The 20,206-nt window shown below is 40.4% G+C and overlaps 1 protein-coding gene across 3 annotated transcripts in view; it reads right to left on the bottom strand.

Annotated features, from left to right (window-relative positions):
- Positions 1-20,206, bottom strand: part of CDH13 (cadherin 13) — a 901,878-nt gene that overhangs the window by 744,363 nt on the left and 137,309 nt on the right. The window contains exon 1 of one of the 3 annotated variants that reach the window (XM_029074854.2): positions 541-609. The exons of the other annotated variants lie outside the window; for them this stretch is intronic. Within the exon in view, the coding sequence (XP_028930687.1) occupies positions 541-573 (33 nt within the window). The 5' untranslated portion in view covers positions 574-609. Of the gene's footprint in view, positions 1-540; positions 610-20,206 lie in introns of those variants that run through there. 3 annotated transcript variants of the gene reach the window in all.

The following is a 20,206-nucleotide window of genomic DNA, read 5'->3' on the forward strand; positions in this document are numbered from 1 at the left end:
AATATTCAATAAATGATTGAATAAGTTCACGGTGGACAAGGAACATATCTACCAACTTTTAGACTGTACTCTCCCAAGTGCTCTAAAAACAGTAAGCACTTTACACAACTGATCTAAACACATTACCTTTCTACCTACACTGGCCTTCATTAACTGTTTCTTCATGCACCACCTCCCCCTTTCTGAATAAATCTACCCTGACCAACCCCCATTTATCTCCACCCTTCCCCCACACCCTTCCAGCCACTCACCTACTCCTTCTATGCCCCCCATCCAGATATCCCCCCAGCATCCTGTTGATCACTCTTTATTCAGTATGTAATCTCCTTTTCAAGGTACTTCACGGATTGATGTAGTTCCCCACAGCCCACACCATAGAGTACTGGGAATAAGGAAATACCACCCAGCAAGGGCAGGGTTTAGATTCCAGAGTTAGAAAGCAATTCCAATAATAAAGCTGTCACAAGAATACTGGGGGCTTGTGTCTTTACAGAAAAGAAAATGGAACAGAGAGTCAGAAGTGGGGATAGACCAGCATACCTTTGCTTGAAGACCAAGATATTCTGGCTGCATGACCAGCTCTTCTTTGAATGAGCCTTGATCTCCCAATTTTCAGGGCACTCTAAGAGATTCCCTTTCTCCTGAAACCTTCTATTCCCAGCCCTCCTAATGTCAGTGACCATCCTCCATTTAGATCCATTCCCAGTTAATAATATTGTAAGGAAAAAAGAATAAAGCTCTCTCCCGAGTCTGATTTCAAGTCCTTGAAGAAAGCAGCTTGACGAAGCTCTTCTAGCTCATCAGCTGCTCACAGCTGGAGCTCAACCAGCAGAATTAAAGTGAATTCACCTGAGGGACAATTGATCCTCTGATGCAGCTGGGTGAAGTAATGCTCTGCCGCCCTGAGGGGACAATATTGTCTTAGAATGTTTGCCCCCAGCCCCCCAGACAGACAACAAAATTAGAGCAGAATGCTATGGGTTGTTCTTTTGGGAGAGACACTCATATTGAATGATTGCTGCTGTGAGTTTGTAGTAGTATGGGGGGCGGGGAGGAGCGGCTATGGGAGTTGGGGAAGAGGAGATGCTCACTCTTCTTTTGCTGCTGCAAGTCACTTTTAAGCAGCTCTGAATCTCTGACAAGGAGGTGGGGGAGAGAGAAAACAAGGGAATTAGGTAGGAAAGGAATGAGTGGGAGAAGAAAAGCAGGAGGGGCGAGAGAATGATGAGAAATGAAGGGGGAGTAAAGGAGAGGGCATGAGGGGGATGGGGAGAGAGGGAGGCAGGGAAAAAGGTGGAAGGTGGAGAAGGGGGTGGGAAAAGGGTTAATGTGTTTGGATGGGCAGCTAAGCCTTTTCACTCCTGTCTCTTTTACTCTTCATTCAGAGACAGAGGGTCAAATAGGGATATTTGTATGAATATGTTCCAGGATAATGAGTCTTGTTCTTGCTGGGAAGAACAAGAAGAATACATAGATGGGGGAAGAAACCCAAAATTGCACTGACAGTGGAGAAAGAGAGATGAAAGGAATCCATATGAATCTTTCACAAAGCTAGCAATTTTTTGAAAATGAGATGATTCTGAAAGGGAAAAATTTCATTAAAATATTCACCCGGGAGAACTGAGGGAAGTTCAGTGGCCACGTCAAAACTCTTTGTTGCTGAGTTTCCTCTTAGCTTTGTGAAGTTTCTATTTTCTCTTTCAGCAAAATGCTCGAACTGAAACACAACCTTTCTTTTTTAATTCAACAAAGGAATTACGGATCTAAAAAGCTGCCCATTCATCTTTCTGCTCCACCCCACTCTTCCCACAGATGGACTCATGGGAGCAAGAGAAATGCAGTGACACTTTTTTTCTCACCTGCATTTCATTTTCACCCCAAAATGTTTCCTTTTTTAAGGATTTAATCTATTTTATCATGAGATGGTGCAGCATAGCTCACTCATGCTCTACTTCTGAATCTTGATAGTGAATTCAAGGCATTGTTGTAAGAAAGTCTATTAAGATTTGGCAATAAGATTTTTCAAGAATTATAAATATCCTTTTAAAGGGGCTGCCTATCCATTTATTGCCTAGTTGGGTCCTAAAAGTGAAAGTCACACTTGGAATACCTGAGGGTGGGTGATGAAAATGCAAATTAGTGTGACTTTATTGGTTCAAATGAATTCAACTCTCTTGTCATTAAGAAGTATGATAAGAGTAGACTTCTAATAGATTGACTCTTTAGAGGCTCTATATAGCTCAGGGAATATTCATAAGGAAAGAAACTGTTTATTGGAGAGCTTTTATATACACTGGGGGAAAATAGTACCTGCTGTGACATTAGCACTATTATTCACTAAGTAATTTGTGTCTTTTGAATATGAAGATATCCAGTGATTGTTGTCTCCTTTAGAGCAGTTGTCTTTTTATACTTTTTAATCTCATGACCCAGTGGAAGGAGCTCATCTCCTTTGGTCCATTAAAATGAAAAGAAAATCTTTTGACTGGAATTTTCATAAAGTCACCATATGAGGCAGGATACTTGCTTAATGGCCGTAACTAAATATAAACATTCAAAGAAGAAAAAATGCAGTGGGTATTGAGGAAATGGATTGTGTCAAAAGATCAGATTAAGCTTTCAACATAATGGAGGGGACCGGTCCCTTGGAGTGACTGTTATTCACTGTTGGTCTTTGTTCTCAGAGGGGGAAACCAGGGGCCAACCTCAAGTGGTAACAGAGCGAGGCAGCTTCCTCACATTCACCATAGGTAGGGGTGCCATATTTCAAAATTCAAAGGGCCCAGCCCAAGTCACAAAAGATCTGGGAGAGAAATGGAGTGAGGGGCTTAAGGCAGGAGACTGTAGTACTTAACTGCTACTGAGGTGGCTGGTCATCTCTTCCAGATCGTAAACGTGTGGGCAGGGAACACGTCTACCAACTCTGTTCTATTGAACAATCCCAAGTGTTTAGTATAGTGCTCTGCACAAATAAGCACTCAATAAATAACAGTGGTTGAGCAGTGTTTATTACTCCTGTACATGGTTCAAATGGACTGCTTGTTTCCCTTTGGAGGCCTACTCAGAACTACGTGTAACTCAGAGCAGCTCCATGTTAGTTCAGAGGTTAGGGCAGCAATTAACCTCTTGGAGATCATGAAAACAGCAGAAGAAAGTAGAGGCTTTGTTACTCCCCTACTCCTTCTCCCTTGTGCTTCACCCTTATCCTTGGATTTGTAACTTTTATTTGCCCAAACTCCAACCCTCCAGAATTTATATACATAACTGCAATTTATTTTAATGTCTGTCTCCCCCTCTAGACTGTAAACTCCTTGTAGGCAGGGAACATGTCTAACATCTGCTATAGTGTGCTTTCCTAAGTACTTTGTAAAGTACTCTGCACACAGTGAGCATTCAATAATACGATTGACTGTTGGATTACTTCCTAAACCTCTCCTCATCCTCATCCCAGAGCATTTGGGCTGGTTTTTCATGGGAATGATTTTGAGCCAATAATAATAATAATTGTGGTATAAGTTAAGTGCATACTAGGTGCCAGGCACTATACTAAGCACTGGGCTGGATACAAGGTGAACATGTTAGACAGAGTCCCTGTCCCACATGGGCATCACAGTCTCAATTCCCATTTTATAGAATGAGGGAACTGAGGCCCAGAGAAGGGAAGTGATTTGCCCAAGGTCACACAGCAGACAAGTGATGGAGTCAGAATTAGAACCCATGACCTTCTGACTCCCAAGCCCATCCTCTGGGCACTATGCCATGCTGCTTCCCCAATCCAGGGGGAACCTGAATGTGGGTATAGGGCTTGAGGAAGGAGAATTGTGGGGAACATCCTCTAGTCTGAAAAGAATGTACAAAACTTATGGGAAGCACTACCATAATCATAAGAACATGGGCCAAGGTCCAATGACTCATCTGCACACAGTAAGTGCTCAGTAAATACCTCTGATGAATCTATCCAGAACAGTAGCATCAGGGTGATTGGAGAAGCCGTGAGTTGGTTTCTCTCTTAGAAAGGGTTAGGGATGTACCAACTTTTTTTAATGGTATTTCTTAAGCACTTACTATGTGCCAGGCACTGTACTAAGCGCTGGGGTAGATACAAAATAAAGAGGTTGGACAGAGCTCATTTCCCACATGGGGTTCACAGTCCTAATCCCCATTTTACAGGCGAGGTAACTGAGGCATGGAAGAAGGTAAGCGACTTGTTCAAGGCCCACAGCAGACAAGTGGTGGAGCTGGGATTAGAACCCAGGCTCTCTGACTCCCAGGAGCATGCTCTTTCCACTAGGGCATGCTGCTTCCCAATAAAATTATCCTTCTATTCTTCTCATCATTCATAGTATTTCATTAGTATTAGGAGTAGGGTAAAGGTTGGGAGCAAATATGGATGAATAAATTAAAGAGTAGCTACCACCACCAGGACTTGCTGGATCCCTGGGGGAAACCATGATCCCTCCTAATAATAATAATAATGTTGGTATTTGTTAAGTGCTTACTATGTGCAGAGCACTGTTCTAAGCACTAGGGGAGATAGAGGGTAATCAGGTTGTCCCACGTGAGGCTCAGTCTTCATCCCCATTTTACAGATGAGGTAACTGAGGCACAGAGAAGTTGGGACTTGCCCACAGTCACCCAGCTGACAAGTGGCAGAGCCGGAATTCGAACCCATGACCTCTGACTCCCAAGCCCGGGCTCTTTCTACTGAGCCAGCCTGCTTCCTCCTATGTCTGCCCTGCCCATCCACCCACCCTGACACCCACCCACCCCCCAAAACTGTACCTTCCCGCTCTCTCTCCACAGCCTCCCAAATGGGCTGTGAGTTCAGGATAAGTATGGGGACTAAATTGGTCCATTCACATCCTTAGTTCCCAACTTAAACTTTGAAAAACATGACTTTAGAGGAAGAGTTATGAAATAATAATGTAAGCTCAATTGTGGGCAGGAAACATGTCTACCCAATCTATTACATTGTATTAATCCAAGCATTCAGTTCAGTGCTCTGCACACAATAAGCGTTGAAATATAATTGAGTGATTGATTGTTCTGATAAAATGACAGTATGAATAATCAACAAGGGAATATTAATGTAATATTTAAATGTGCATAATCGGAGGATAGTAGAAATCTGTCCACCTCTGAGACACACTCTATATAAAGGCTCATCGGGTTGTAGGAGGAAGAACTAATGTTCAGGAGTTTTGATATTTAGACCTTGGAAGAAGATAAATCCCATTTCTCTTCTCTGGGTAAGGAAACAGGATGCTGCTCTGCAGTTTCCTAACAGGGAAGTTTGAGTTGTTTCCAAACCATCTCTCACAACCATGAGAGTTGAATTTAAAGTAGCCGCTAACTTTGCTAGAGTTGAGACTGTTGGATGGATATTCGAACCTGATTTGGAGCAGACCACCTCGGAGGGTTGAGATTTTAATCAGATAAAGTGATGCCATTCCCTGATACCTCAGAAATCACTTTTCTTAAGGGAATATTTGAGTTGCAATTTTATTTTTGGGTAACCATAATATTTACAACAGTGAACAAATATAGTGTCCCATTTGTACAATCCTTTGAAATAACCTGTCCTGAAGACTTCTAAGAAACTCATTTGTTGCGAATCCCGTTTCTACCAAAACTGAACACTGATAGAAAAGTGACTCTGATACTCATTATGTCAGGATCATATTTTCATTAAATTAAGCCTTATTAAATAAAACAGTGTTGTGCGTACACTGTCCTTGTAGGTAGGTCAAAATAGTATCAGGTTGTAGATGGTCCTAGGGGCCTGCCAACCAGCATTACATTGACTATCTATCCAATGACTGGAACATTTGTGGCCTGCTGTAAATTCAGTAACAATGAGTCAGTTTACATTATCATTTGACTCGTTTCTCAGCTTGCCCACAGCATTTCTGTTTTTCTCTAGAGTGTGGACTGAGGCATGGTGGCACGGTGGTCAGGTTCACATTATATGATCTTCGCATGAAGAATATGTCAAATGAATATTTTTGTTTTATTGGAAACATGAAGGACCTTTAAATCCCACAGTTACCAAATTACGTGGACAGGTTTGCTACAGGCTGTAAGCTCTTTATAGAAGCAGCATGGAGTAGCAGATAGAGAAAGGGCCTGGGAGTCAGAAGGTTATGAATTCTAATCCCTGCTTCACCTCTTGTCTTCTATGTGGCCTTGGGCAAGTCATAGAAGAGACTGTGACCCCCATGTGGAACAGGGACTGTGTTCAACCCAATTTGGTATCCTCCCAAGAGCTTAGTACAATGCCTGGCACCTAGTAAACGCTCAACAAATACCATAATTATTATTATTATTATTATCATCAAATTATCTGTACGGAACACATTTCTCTTCTCATCACTGATCAGGCTAGAGGCTTGAGCATAACAATTAAATGATTTGGTATCCTTTTTGAAGGTGTGACAAATTGTGGCAGACACGTGTCTGCTTGCAATCCAGGGGTCTATATCCTGAATTATTGACAAATTTGTTGGCTGCCCCTTTTCTAAATCTACTCCAGAAAGCAGTCTGGCCTGTATGAACAAAATGGTCTTTGAGGCTGGCCGCCTGTTGAAGGATGGCATGGGCCAGCACATTTGCTTTACCGGCCGGGAAAGAATTCCAATGAGATGTCTTCGATGCAGCATGAGTACCAGTAAACGAAACATTGAGAAGAATGATCATTCCAAACACTGTTTTTCATTATACTGCAGCAAAAAGCATCACTCAAAACTACCCCGGAATTAGATAACCCATTCCAAGATCTGATTTCACAGGCAGCGTTTGGCATTTATGAGCAAATGAACCAAACCGCTTCATGCGATTTTCCATAATTTGTGACTCTGTGAAATGTTTAGATTGGACAGGAAATACGGGAGCTGTTCGACTATGATCAATATTTTAAAAGTCTTAAATGTATTTATACAATTTTATGCTACATTTAGCAATATGGGTGGATATCATTCCATGTAGGAAAATAGCAGATTGACAGAAAATAATTGCTTAAATGAAAACAACACTTCTAATGCCACATGATGATTCTCTGAACAAAATGAGTTAAGGTCAAGCTGAATGTTTACATTTCCTCAAGGAAATATCATTATCTGACCATTGTAATGTTAAATTTATTGATTGGCCACGATGTACTAGGTAATATTATCTCGCTATTGTAGCATCTTGAAATTTTACTAGGAAAGAGACACTATCTTCTCTGCACTTTGCATGCCCCACAGTTTAGTCTAGATATATTATAGTCTTTCTTACTCAAAGGAGATGCGATCATCACAGAAATTCAGTCCCGAGTGTGCACGTCAAAAAGACCAATGCAGGACCACACTTGTGTTGTCATAAATAATAATTGTAGTAATTTATTAAACACTATGTTCTAAGCACTGGGATAAGGACAGGGAAGCAGTGTGGCTTAGTGGAAAGATCAGGGGCCCGGAAGTCAGAGGGACTGGTTTCTAATTCAGGCTCCTCCACTTGTCTGCTGAGTGACCTTGGGCAAGTCACTTAACTTTTCATTGCTCAGTTTTTAGTCTGCAAAACGGGAATTGAAAAACTGTTCTGCCTCCTATTTAGACTGTGAGCCCCATGTAGGACCTGATTATCTCGTATCTAACCCAGCTCTTCGAACAGTGCTTAACAAATACCACAGTAAGTGAATGTAGTATATGCACATTGGACTCAGTCCCTGTTCCACATGGGGCTCCCAGTCTAAGGAGGAGGGACACCAGCTATTGAATCCCCATTTGACAGATGAGAAAACTGAGGCGCAGAGAAGTGAAGTGACTTGCCCAAGGGGACAGAGCGGGCAAGTGGCAGTTCTGGGATTAGAATCAGGGTCCTCTGACTCCCGACCCCCGGATCTTTCTACTAGGCCATCTTTATCCGCCTTCTGCCTCTCCTGGCCTTGGGCCAGGCATTTGCTTACATTAACCCATTACGATGTTTTTGCGTACTACAACTAATAACTAGCCAAGTCCCCCTTTAGAGCGACATTAAAGGACTGTGACCCGCATTTCCGTGACAAATTTGCATTGAGGAGCCAGCTTCTAGCAGAGAGAAGGGGTATCTCAAATCAAATCTCTAGGGATCAATACAGGACATGCAGGGTCACTTGTAGGGCCGGACTGAGACATGTTTGCCCCTTATCCCACCCCCGCCAATCCGCTAATAGGTCCCACCCTTTCAGCTGTGCAGACAGCTGGGGACAGGAGGGGCATCCTGAATATGAGGCACAAGAATTCTGGGAATGCTGGCCCCAATCCAAAGTTCCTGAGCCAACTCCAAACAACAGAGGAGTCCCTTAAACTCCAGGCCATTGTCTCCAGGTCCTGTGAAATCATTTCATTTAATGATAATAATAATGTTGGCATTTGTTAAGCACTTACTATGTGCCGAGCACTGTTCTAAGCCCTGAGGTAGGTAAAGGGTAATCAGATTATCCCACTTCAGGCTCACGGTCTTCATCCCCATTTTACGAATGTGGGAACTGAGGCACCGAGAAGTCAAGTGACTTGCCCAAAGTCACACAGCTGACAGGTGGTGGAGCCAGGATTAGAACCCATGACCTCTGAATCCTAAGCCCGTGCTGTTTCCACTGAGCCACGCTGTCTTTTTGAGGAGGGTGGCACTCCAGAAGATTCCTCAGTGAGAGCAATGGTAGCAATAAAATCTTTGATTTTCATACTTTTCTTCTAAAAAAAATCTCAAAATGCTAAAGTCTGCAAAATACGAAGCCAATTCTGACATTCATCTCTCTTGCTGACCCCCATCCTCCCTCCCACTTTCAACCCACAGCATTCCTGTGTTTCCTGTGTCCGGAGCGAGCGGAATCATCAAGGGAAATTGTTCCTTCGAGCAATAATGAATTCTAGCCTCTGCGGAGTCAGCAAACTAGAGTGCAGACTACCTAAGAGGAAAAAATGGTCCAAAAGAATAAATAATGTTGGGAAAAGTATTAGCATCAGTGACAAAAATTAATTCAGTCCTGTCCCTGAACTCCATAGCAGAGATGGATCTTTCCTGTCTCCCCTATCACCGATTTCGTCAATGCAAAGAGAAACATGTAGGTCAGGGAATCCCTATGGCTGTAATTTATTTCTCTTACAAACCACTTTTCAATCAATTCTCCTCAAATTGTTTCTTAAGTAGTAGCAAGTGGGCTGAAGTCACAGGAACAAACTACTCTTTTGGTATAGGGTAACAAGGTCTTTTCACCCCAAAAATCTAGTCTTATATTTCAGGTGCCTTGACTCTCTCCTAAAGCTGTAGAGGAACAATACAGTGTACAGAAGATCTTTGGTAGTCTGCTTAGAAATAATGATAATAATAATAATAATTGATCTTCTTATAAATAAGGGTAGTAATTCCTCTCAGTTTCTTATATGGGATCAGTTGTCTGACTGAGCACAAAAGGGATCTCAGCTCACCAATTCTCTCCTAGTGCCATTTAAAAATTACTTCCTTAGCTTCCCAACCTTGACGTGGGGTGGGAAGGTAGCACTGTGGGCAGGGAACATGTCTACCAACACTGTTATAGTGTACTCTCCCAAGTGGTTAGTACAGTGTCCTGCACACAGTAAGCACTCAATGAACGTGATTGATTGGTTGATTAAGGAGAGTCCTTTGTCTCCAAGCAACATAAAACTGAAGTTTCACCTGAAGGCAACAATCCAGATTCCTCAACTGGTGAGCATCGGTATGTAAAAGCTGGAAAGTGTTCATTCTTTAAATAATCCTGTGTCATGTGTTATTGAATTTTGATTCCAAAACTAAAACATAATCTTAAAATGAAGCACTGTTCATCCATCAGATGAACTTTAAGAAACATTTCTTCACTAACTCAACTCATTTAAAAGAACACTCGATGTTCCAGAAGTTCTTTCTGAATTGCCATTCTGGAAGAAAATGGCAGGAGACAAAGCCAAACATATTACAAAACTAATATAAACCAATCATCTGCATGAATGGAAACACAAAATGAACTTTAGAATCATTTGCTCAAAGATTTCTGGTGAAAGATCAGTCTTGTTAGATAGCCAGGTAATTGAAGCCAAAATGCATGCTGTTGTGAGTTATCTGGATAATTTGTTCGGGTAAACCTGGCCTGAACTATTTTTTCCAGCACTGCTAGCCTAAAGAATGTAAGTAACAGAATAGTTCTCAGCTTTGTAGCAACACACAGGATTTCCAAAGCTTAACGCCTCCCTGTGTTAACAGTGGAATAATATCAAGGATGGTCTTTTCAAAGAAATAAAACCCATTAGCATGAGGAACATAGTAACTATTAAAGATCAACACTTGTTAGCCACAGTAAAACCCACATAGGGTAAATTAATTAGAACAGAAAATTACAGAATATCCAGACCTTACCCTGTCACCCCTATCTTATAATTACTGTTCCTTTAAAAGCAAGTGAAATCTTTTTATGTATGAAGATGTTACTGTTGACCCTAAATCCATTAGAAATCATGGAGAAATTTTTCAAAATTGAAAATGAGATTTGATTGAGCACTTGCAAGGGGTTTCCTGGCATTCTATTAAACCCCTGTTTATTTTAATTTCTTTTGACCTTTTTTATAGGATTGCAACAACAAAAATATTTTGATCAACACTAGCTTACTCATTTGTTTCCCTAAACACTCAGATGTTCTAATATTCAGTCTTTCGATCATGTTTATTGAGCGCTAACTGTGTACAGAACACTGTACTAAGCACTTGGAAAGTACAATTTGGCAACAGATAGAGACATTCCCCACCCAACAACGTGCTCACAGTCTAGAAGATACAATTAGGTGTTGGCTCTCTGAGTATTTAGTTTATTAAATCTAATACCCCTAGGGTATTCATAAATGCAAAGAGGGAGGGCATTTCTCCTTAAAATATTTTCAATATCATTTCAGCCCTGCATTCTCAAATGGCAGAAAAGACTTTCCTGGGCTGCCAAGCCAAAGCATGACAAGGGAAAGGATTTATCTAATAAAGGAGTAATGGAGTTTGGAATGTAAGAGACATAAAATGCGGAGTCCATCTGAGGAATGCTAAGGTGGAGAAAAGGTGAAGGGAAATTGAATAGACTAGTTCTTCTGGCCGGCAACTGACTAGCAAATCTTGGAATCTTGGGGAGAGTATCAGAGTCAAATAAGAGCTCTGGTGGAAACCAGCACAAAGGAAATCAAAGGTGCTCCCTGGGTTAAAGTTCAGATCATGTTGGACAATTCTATTGGTTTTTTTGAGGGGTTATGGAATTTGTCAAGTGCTTAGTATGTGCCAGGCACTCTACTGAGCACTGGGGTAGATGTAATAAAATCAGGGTGGACAAAGTCCATGGCCCAAATGGGGCTCACAGTTTAAATCCCCATTTTTCAGAAGAGGTAACTAAGGCACAGAGAAGTTAAGTGACTTGCCCAAGGTCACACAGCCGGCAAGTGGCAGAGCCGGGATTAGAATATCTGACTGCCATGCCCATGGTCTATCCATTAGGCCATGCTGCTTCTCAGTACTCTGACCCTTTAGGCACTCAGTAAATACCATTGAGTAACTGACTAATTGACTAATTCCCTCCTGCTCTTCCCAGACTACCTTCCTCTCTGCCTCAGGCTCTCAACTCCTCTCCTCAAACTCCCAGAACTGTGTTTGGTCCTAGGGAAGCTGGCAGAGCAAAAGCAGAAGAAGGGTCTGTACGATGACTTCATGTGATGGTACAAAGTCCCTGACAGCAGATAAGGTTCTCTGAGGGTGGTGGATCAATCAATCGATCAATCACTCAGGTTTATTAAGCACTTACTGTGTGCAGGCCACAGTACTAAAAGCTTGAGATAGTGCAATATAACAGAGATGGTAGACATGTTCCCTGCCCACAGCGAATTTACAGTCTAGAGGGAGTTTAGAGAGCAGTGTGGTCCATTCTATCTAGTGGTAAAATCAGCATTTACAATTGAACTATAAACCACTGTACTATTTTCAATCACCCACAACCTGAACTTCCACTGAAAGTGGACTGTCTGAAGTGGTCTGTCATGTAGGTCTGACCACTTGTCAGCTTTGGGCTTTGGGCAAGTCACTTAACTTCTCTGTGCCTCAGTTCCCTCATCTGTAAAATGGGCATTAAGACTGTGAGCCCCACATGGGACAACCTGATCACCTTGTATCTTCCCCAGCGCTTAGAACAGTGCTTTGCACAAAGTAAGTGCTTAACAAATACCATCATCATCATTTGTCATCCCATCTTCCATGAATATTGAGCTCCTATGCTTTACCACTTCACCTTAATGGATATTGTCTCTCCCCAACACTTTCTTCTCTGGGATCTTCAGTTCCTTACCTTCTACTAGTGGTACATCCTAATATGAGGGTACTGAAAAGATGATGCTGTTGACGCTTAAAAGCTAGAATGAGAAGTAGCATGGCACAGTGGATAGAGCACGGGTCCTTAAAAGCTAGAATGAGAAGTAGCATGGCACAGTGGATAGAGCACGGGTCTGGAAATCAGAAGGACATCGGTTCTACACCCGGCTCCAATACATGTCTGCTGTGTAACCTTGGGCAACTCACTTCACTTACCTTGTATTTTCCAAGTGCTTAGTACAGTGGTCTGCACACAGTAAGAGCTCAATAAATACGATTGATTGAATGAATGAATGAATGAATGAATGAATGGGCCTCAGTTACCTAATCTGTGAAATGGAGATTGAGACTGTGAATCCCAAGCAGGACAAGGTTGGTGTCCAACCTGATTAACTTGTATCTACCCCAGCACTGAGAATGGTGCTTGGCACAGAGTAAGTGCTTAACAAGTACCATTATTATTATTATTTTTATTATTATTACAGGGCTCACACTGACATGTAAATGGATGTACATTACCACCACTCTGTAGATTGTCAGTTCCATCAAGAGCCTGATGCAACATTAGCATCATAGTCTTCCCAAAGATCATGAAAGTCTTTGAATAAGAACACTGATTATAATTTTCTATATCTGTCCTCTTTAGAAAATGCTTCTGTCATGGTTAGATGCTCTCCATTCACATACCAGCTGCTGGTTGATATAGCAATATTACTACTACTAATGATAGCAATAATAATTGTGGTATTTATTAAGCACTTTCTACTTCCCAAGCACTATACTGACTGCTGGGGTTGATGAAAGATAATCAGATCCAGTTGAAACCCTGTCCTACATGTAGGGGCTCACAATCTAAGTAGGAAGGAGAACAGGGACTGAATCTTCATTTGAGAGATGAGGAACTGAGGTACAGAGCAATGTCTTGCCTAAGGTTACATAGCAGACAAATGTGAGAGACAGGATTAGAACCCAGGTTTTCTGACTCTCAAGGTTGTATTCTTTCCACTATGCAATGGTGCTTCTCTACACCAACGATTTGTAATGTATGAAAGAAAAGACGACTTCAGTGTGGTGAGCTGACTGCATTCTAGGATCTCGTGGTTGGCCTGCCATTTGATTATGGTTTTGTCTTGAAAGTGGCGCTTGGGAAAGTGTTTAAAAATGTGGATATGTCTTCTGCCAGATGTAAAAGGAGAGAGTGCTTCAGGGCGAAAGAAAGGCATGAGAAATACGTTGGCAGTGGGAAATATGAGAACAAGGTTGGCTGGGGTGAATGACGTGGGTGAAGAGAGGAGTAGTGGGAGAAGAGTGAGCTTAAGTAGTGGGGAAAGCAGATTGAATGCATTAAAGCTGATGGTCAGGAATTTTTTTGCTTGATGTTGGAAGCGTAATCATTGGAGGTTTTTGATGAATGGGGAAACTTTAACAGAAAAATGCTTTGGAAAGACAAACTAGGTGACCCTTTACGCTCTCCTTGTGCCAAGGCAGACCTAGTTTCATCTTTGCTTGAATATTTTTCTTCTCATTGAGTACTTTGCATTGCGTATTTGTCCCAAATGAATTCCATATTATGGTTTCTTCAGGCCAACCTTGCATTGGACAGTAGTTGCTTTAGTGGAAAATACAGTGTCACATGGAATGATTTCTGGGAATTATTGTGAACTATGAAATAGTTGCTGTGGTTTTTAAAATCTCAGATTTTTCATAATTTGAAAAAATTTATACTCCATAAATGCCCTGGCTTTTTTGACATAACTTGCAAAAATGCAGCAGGCTCACTGGCTTAAACATTTTAGTAAGTCGTACTTTACAAACGGATGATATCAATCTATTACATTTATTGAATGCTCAGTGTGTGCAGAGCACTGTACTAATTGCTTGGGAGAATATAACAGAGTCGATAAACACTTTCCCAGCCCACAACAAACTTTCAGTCTAGAAGGGGTGACAGACAATATAAATAAACAAATAATGGATAAGCACATAAGTGCTTTAGGGGAGGAGTGAAAAACAAGTGTAGCCTAGTGGATAGAGCACAGGTCTGGGAGTCAGAGGATCTGGGTTCTAATCCAGGCTTTGCCAGTTTCCTTCTGGATGATCTTGGGTAAGTCACTTAATTTCTCTGTGCCTCAGTTTCCTCATCTGTAAAATGGGAATTCAAAGCCTGATCTCCCCATGACTTAGACTGTGATCCTTATGTGGAGCAGGGACTTTGTCTAACCTGATTAACTTGTACCTACCCCAGGTCTTAGAATAGTGCTTGACACATAATATGTGCTTAACAAATATAACAATAATAATGATAATAATTATTATTATAATAATACCCACATCTGAGCACCGTTCTTCTTTTTGCTGATTTGGACTTATATGATATTTTGAGTAGGGGGAGGTGGAAGAGGAGGTTGTGCTAAAGCAATCATTGATGCTTACTTGGGGTTTTTTCAGCTCACTTTTAACTTCAGTAATATAATGTGTCATTTATGATATTGAACATTTATGATATTGAACTTGAACCAATATACAAGTAGAAAACAAACGATCGAAATCACAAGTGACAAGAGTAAACCAATAACTCATAGCCATACATTCCACTATACTATCCACCAATGGCATAGCTGATTTTTGCACTGATCACTTAAAATTTGGTTTGCTGGCCACATGCAAACCACTGGGTGTTGGTGAAATAATTTGGATACCTAGGTCTATATTGCACCCCGGTAATTTTCAGCTGTAATCAGAATCTCCAAGTTTCCAGTCATCACACCTAATTTGGTTTTGTAAGGACATCATTGCTTCACTTTTCTAGGTTACCTGTGTAAGGAACATGACTCCCTCTTAAAGAGCCATGTTATATCTTAAGTATTCAATATACATCCCAGCAGTGACAATGTGAATTAGGGGAAGATTAATTAGTGTTTATAGAGAACTTTAATATCCATGTAATATCTAATAAGTGATTAATTCTGTCACACAAAAATAAATCCTCACACACACCAAACAATGTAAAACAAATCCTTGGGAGTTGTGCTGAATGGAGCTGAATTTCATTATTACATATTTTAGATAATCAGCAGGGTGATTGTTTTCTAATGTCTACTGATTTACCTTTCCTCCCTATTCCTTCTCTACCCCTCACAATTGAGAAAACTTGGAGAAATGGAGGGAGCAGAAGGGGAAAGAAAATTACAGATGATTATATTCCATCCAAGCTCCAGTGAACAAAGTTTCAACAGTTTCCAAATGATTTAAAAATAATATAGTCAGGGTTCCCAAAGTAAACAATTCCCATATCTCTCACTTTGCAATGGTATAGTCTGGCTAGACAACATTAAGAATAATATTTTTGTTTCTTCTGCATCACCAACAGATGTAAACTCTGGGGGAAAAAAACAAACCTGGTTTTTCTATAATACATTCGTTACTGTCTCTTGGAAACCACCTTTTAGTTTGTTCCAACTTTCCCCTCACTCTCATTGTCCAACCAGCCTAGACTGTATCTTTAAAGTAGTGCCTGGCAATTAGTAAATGCTTGATAAATTCCATTAGTAATAGCAGTAGAAGCAGAAGTAATAATATTTCACTCAACTTCTCTGTGCCTCAGTTACCTCATCTGTAAAACGGGCACAAAGACTATGAGCTTGTGTGGGAAAGGGACTGTGTCCACCCCAATTTGCTTGTATCCACCCCAGACCTTAGTACAGCCCCTGGCACACAGTAAGCCTTTAACATATACCACAATCAGCATTATTATTATTATTGTAGTAATTTTATTCAACCCATTCACTGGCCCCACTTTTAATACCCTTTATCCACACCTCTTATGCTAATCCTTACATCTAAGCCCCCTCCAAATCCTCACGCCCCAATTAGCAGCTTCATTGTTTTTTCAAGGCCAACAGTTCAGTGAAAGTGAGTGGAGAATATCCCTAACCCATACTATGTTGTTCTGACAAAGCTCTTCTGACTGGAGCGAACGTGATGCGATGTTGGAAAAAATGTTTTCGATTGATTGATTAACAGTGATTTAAAGCCTATCTTTTTTTTTTTTTTGCACACATGATGTAAACAGTAACTGACAATCCTCAATCAATCCATTAATGGTATTTATTGAGCACTTCTTTCCTATGAATTGATGACTTACTGTGGGAGGAGAGTTCGCATAAACTGATGAAATTTAGCGCTATGCCATAAAGGGCGACCCATTAATGGAAAGGTCTAAACCGAAGCATGAGACCAAGTTGATTCACATGTGCAGGGCAGCTGCAACATGGGAAAAAATCAAAGAAGGATGATAAAGTGATCAAAACACTGATCAGGGACAATGGCAGAGATTTGAGTTTTACTGAGAGGAAGACAGCAATGGTAAACCACTTTTGTATCTTTACCAAGAAAACTCTATGGACACACATACCAAAACAACTTTATGACAGAAGATTGGATGCTCTGGAGCACGTGTGTCCACCAAGTCGTTATGGGTTGGAAACAACTCGGCATGTGAAGAAGATTGAGCACTTATTGTATGCAGGGAGCTGTACCATGTGACTGGGAAAGTACACTACCATAATGTTGGAAGAAAAGATTCCTGCCTACAAGGAGCTTATAGTTTACAGCATAGAAAGATGATCCTTGGCAAGTCACTTAATTTCTCTGTGCCCCAGTTACCTCATCTGTAAAATGGGGATTAACTGTGAGCCTCACATGGGACAACCTAATTACCCTGTATCTACTCCAGCACTTAGAAGAGTGCTCTGCACATAGTAAGCACTTAACAAATACCAATATTATTATTATTATCCTTGATAGTAGGTGCCATAGTAAAATGATGCAGCCTTTTGATAAATCACACTCTAGGTCTCTGTGGCCAGTATCTGCCACTATCACACTTTAATTATATTTACATTTTAATGTTCAATCTTTAAATTAGCTTGGTACACACTGAACCATTCGACCAGCAAAGCTGTTCAACCTCCAAATAAAAAAGCTTATGGAACAAATTACAGGACCTGATCATTTAGAGGCACTTTTCATTGTACATTGCAATTTAAAATCACTGGAGCACTTCATTTTTCCCCCCTAAGTGCTTCAATCTGGAAGTGATTGGATTCCTATGTCTGCAGAGTGCAAGGTAAATTAAAATTTTTATTCAAAAAAACTTATCACCTATTTGAAGATGATCGGTCCTATGATCATGTGCAGTATTGAACAATTCAAAATGATTAGCATTTTTTTCAATCAATGCTCAGGTTTACGACTGGTTTTTGAGATGGAGTAAGGCAAATTGAACTATATGGCCATTTCACGGCCAAGCAATCCTTTATCTTTCAAATAAGAATTTCAGCTTTGAAGATTGAAGCACTTCCAAAAATATGGAGAACTCCCAAGCTTAAAAAACTCTGCTTTATGCAATCTTAGAACCCCATTTTCATTTTTTTTTTAAATTTGGTATTAATGGCTTCTTTTGTAGCACGTAATTCAGAATCTGAATCACTTATCCGCTGGCAAAGACTTTGTATTAAATAGCTGTTTATAGGCTCCCTAGTTTCTGAAAAAATAGTTTCAAGCAAAAGTAGATTTTTTCAACTCATCAAATATAGAATTGGGGATATATCATTTTTATTCTAAAAGTGTATCTGAATTTGGATTACGTAAAAGGAACAAGGAAGTTTTTGAAGTTAACCTCATGAGGTTAACTCAACTATGGCTAGAAATAATAAATGAATTTGGCCTGTGAACATCAGCCAATCTACATCATTTAGAATCTCTCACCTCCAACTTGCACAAAAACTATACTCCCAGGTGAATCATGTGCATCACTTGAAGAGCAGAGGCAGAATATACCATCACTGGTAAATACTAAGAATGGAACCAAAATGAAATAAGAAAGTAATGAGACACCTCATTACTGGAAAATTCAGTATGTCTCAGGATTCATATGAATTTTAAAAGTGATTCCATTTGCATTTGTTGGATTTATATTATTTAGGTTGAAAATATCAGCAAGTTCAAAAGAATCTGGATAAAATCACAAATGAGAGGTCCATAATAAGGAAAGTTAAGATTTCAGTGCAACATGCCAGGGGTGTTAAATGAATTTAAGGTGGATATAAGGGCAGTGACCACCAAACAGTTTCCCCTCTTTCATTGCTATAGGCAGAATAATGGACCAAATGGATAATTGGTCTGACCCAATTATAGTGTTATTCAGTCAAATTTTCACAAATTTTCAAATTTTCTTTTGGAAAGGAAATGCACTATTTGCTTCTAGAGTCATTAATGCTTAAATGTCCCCTCTAAATTTGAGACATTGAAACTACAGAGGAATTATCATTAAAAAAAAGAACAAAAAAGTATGATGTACAGAGAAAACAGTCCAACAAACCCATGATAATATCAGACCTCTGAGTAATATTTCTGTCTGTCAACATTCAAAAACTGAAGTCTTGATGTCAGCCCTTCTTATTCTAGATGCAGAAGGTGAAATCCCCTTGGAATAACATGAAGACCTGTGAGTTGGATTTTGGGATGCATTTTCATATTGAAACGGAGTTTAGGATTGAAAGGTGATGCTTAAGGTCACCCCAAGAGTGATGGGAGAATCAAGGCAGTCAGTACAATAGACCAATTGGGACCAAAGGGCAAGGATCCCTTAATGAATTGTGGTATTAAGCAGGAAGCCTGACCACTGATTTTGTTGTACTGTATTCTCCCAAGTGCTTATAACAGTGCTCTGAAAAGTAAGTTCAGTATACCGCTGATTAAGTGCTTACTATGTGCCAAGCACTGTACTAAAGGCTGGGGTAGATACAAGATATCAAGTTCCACGTGAGGCTCACATTCTTAGTAGGAGGGAAGTAATGACTCTCCAATTTTCAGATGAGGGAACTGAGGCACAGAAAAGTTAAGTGACATGCTCAAGGTCACAGAGAAGTTAAATGGCAGAGCAGAGACTAGGCACCAGCTAAACACTCCAAATTCCCTGAATAGTTGAGAAAAAGCCTAGGTTACGTTGCCATCTTGCATCCCTAAAGACTCCATCTGCAGGAAGATCTTTGATTTGGAATATTCGTTCATTCAATTCAATCGTATTTATTGAGCGCTTACTGTGTGGAAACATTATTGGGACGTCTCATGAGGACCTGCCTTCAGCTCTGGAAGCAGCTGGATCCTTTTAAAAAAAGTCCGCCCAAGTTGAACTCGGCCCAATTCCCTTCTCGGTTGTTACCAGCCCAGTTACAGTGTAAATTCTGACAGGACATAAATGCCCTTCAGAGATGGCCATGGCTATGGTGGCCTTGTGTACCAGTGGAGATGTCCGGTAATGTGAGAACAGGTCAATTTGGGGGCCATTTGCTGAAGGACAACATGTGATTAGTGCATGACTATGCTTTATTCATTTCATGACTATTTATTCATTTCATTTAATCACATTCACTGGCTGACGCAAGAATGTGAAACTTCAGATTCCCTCTAATGCAAGAAGTCATCTTAGAGCTGGAGCCCAGATGAGGGTTTTATTTATCCTTAAAGCTAGGATGGTGCTTTGCTTAGTAACATATGTGCTTAAATGAATTAAGCTGGTTAAGTACCAGATTTTAACACTAATGGGATTACTTCATTTAGTAACCAGAAGCTACTTTTAGTATTTTTTTAAAAAAAAAGTCAAACCTTTCCAATCTGCTTTGTAAAACTCCCACAACATTTTCTCCATAAACTTGACTTTACTATTCTTTAATAATGAATGACTCAAAGCCTCTAAGCCGTACTTTCTTGGAAAGGTGGCCATCAAAGAGACGAATGGTTTCTCACAAAATCTGGAACAGCTCTTCCAGGGAGAAAGATT

This window comes from Ornithorhynchus anatinus, chromosome 11, assembly GCF_004115215.2.
Source record: "Ornithorhynchus anatinus isolate Pmale09 chromosome 11, mOrnAna1.pri.v4, whole genome shotgun sequence".
Lineage (NCBI taxonomy): Eukaryota > Metazoa > Chordata > Mammalia > Monotremata > Ornithorhynchidae > Ornithorhynchus > Ornithorhynchus anatinus.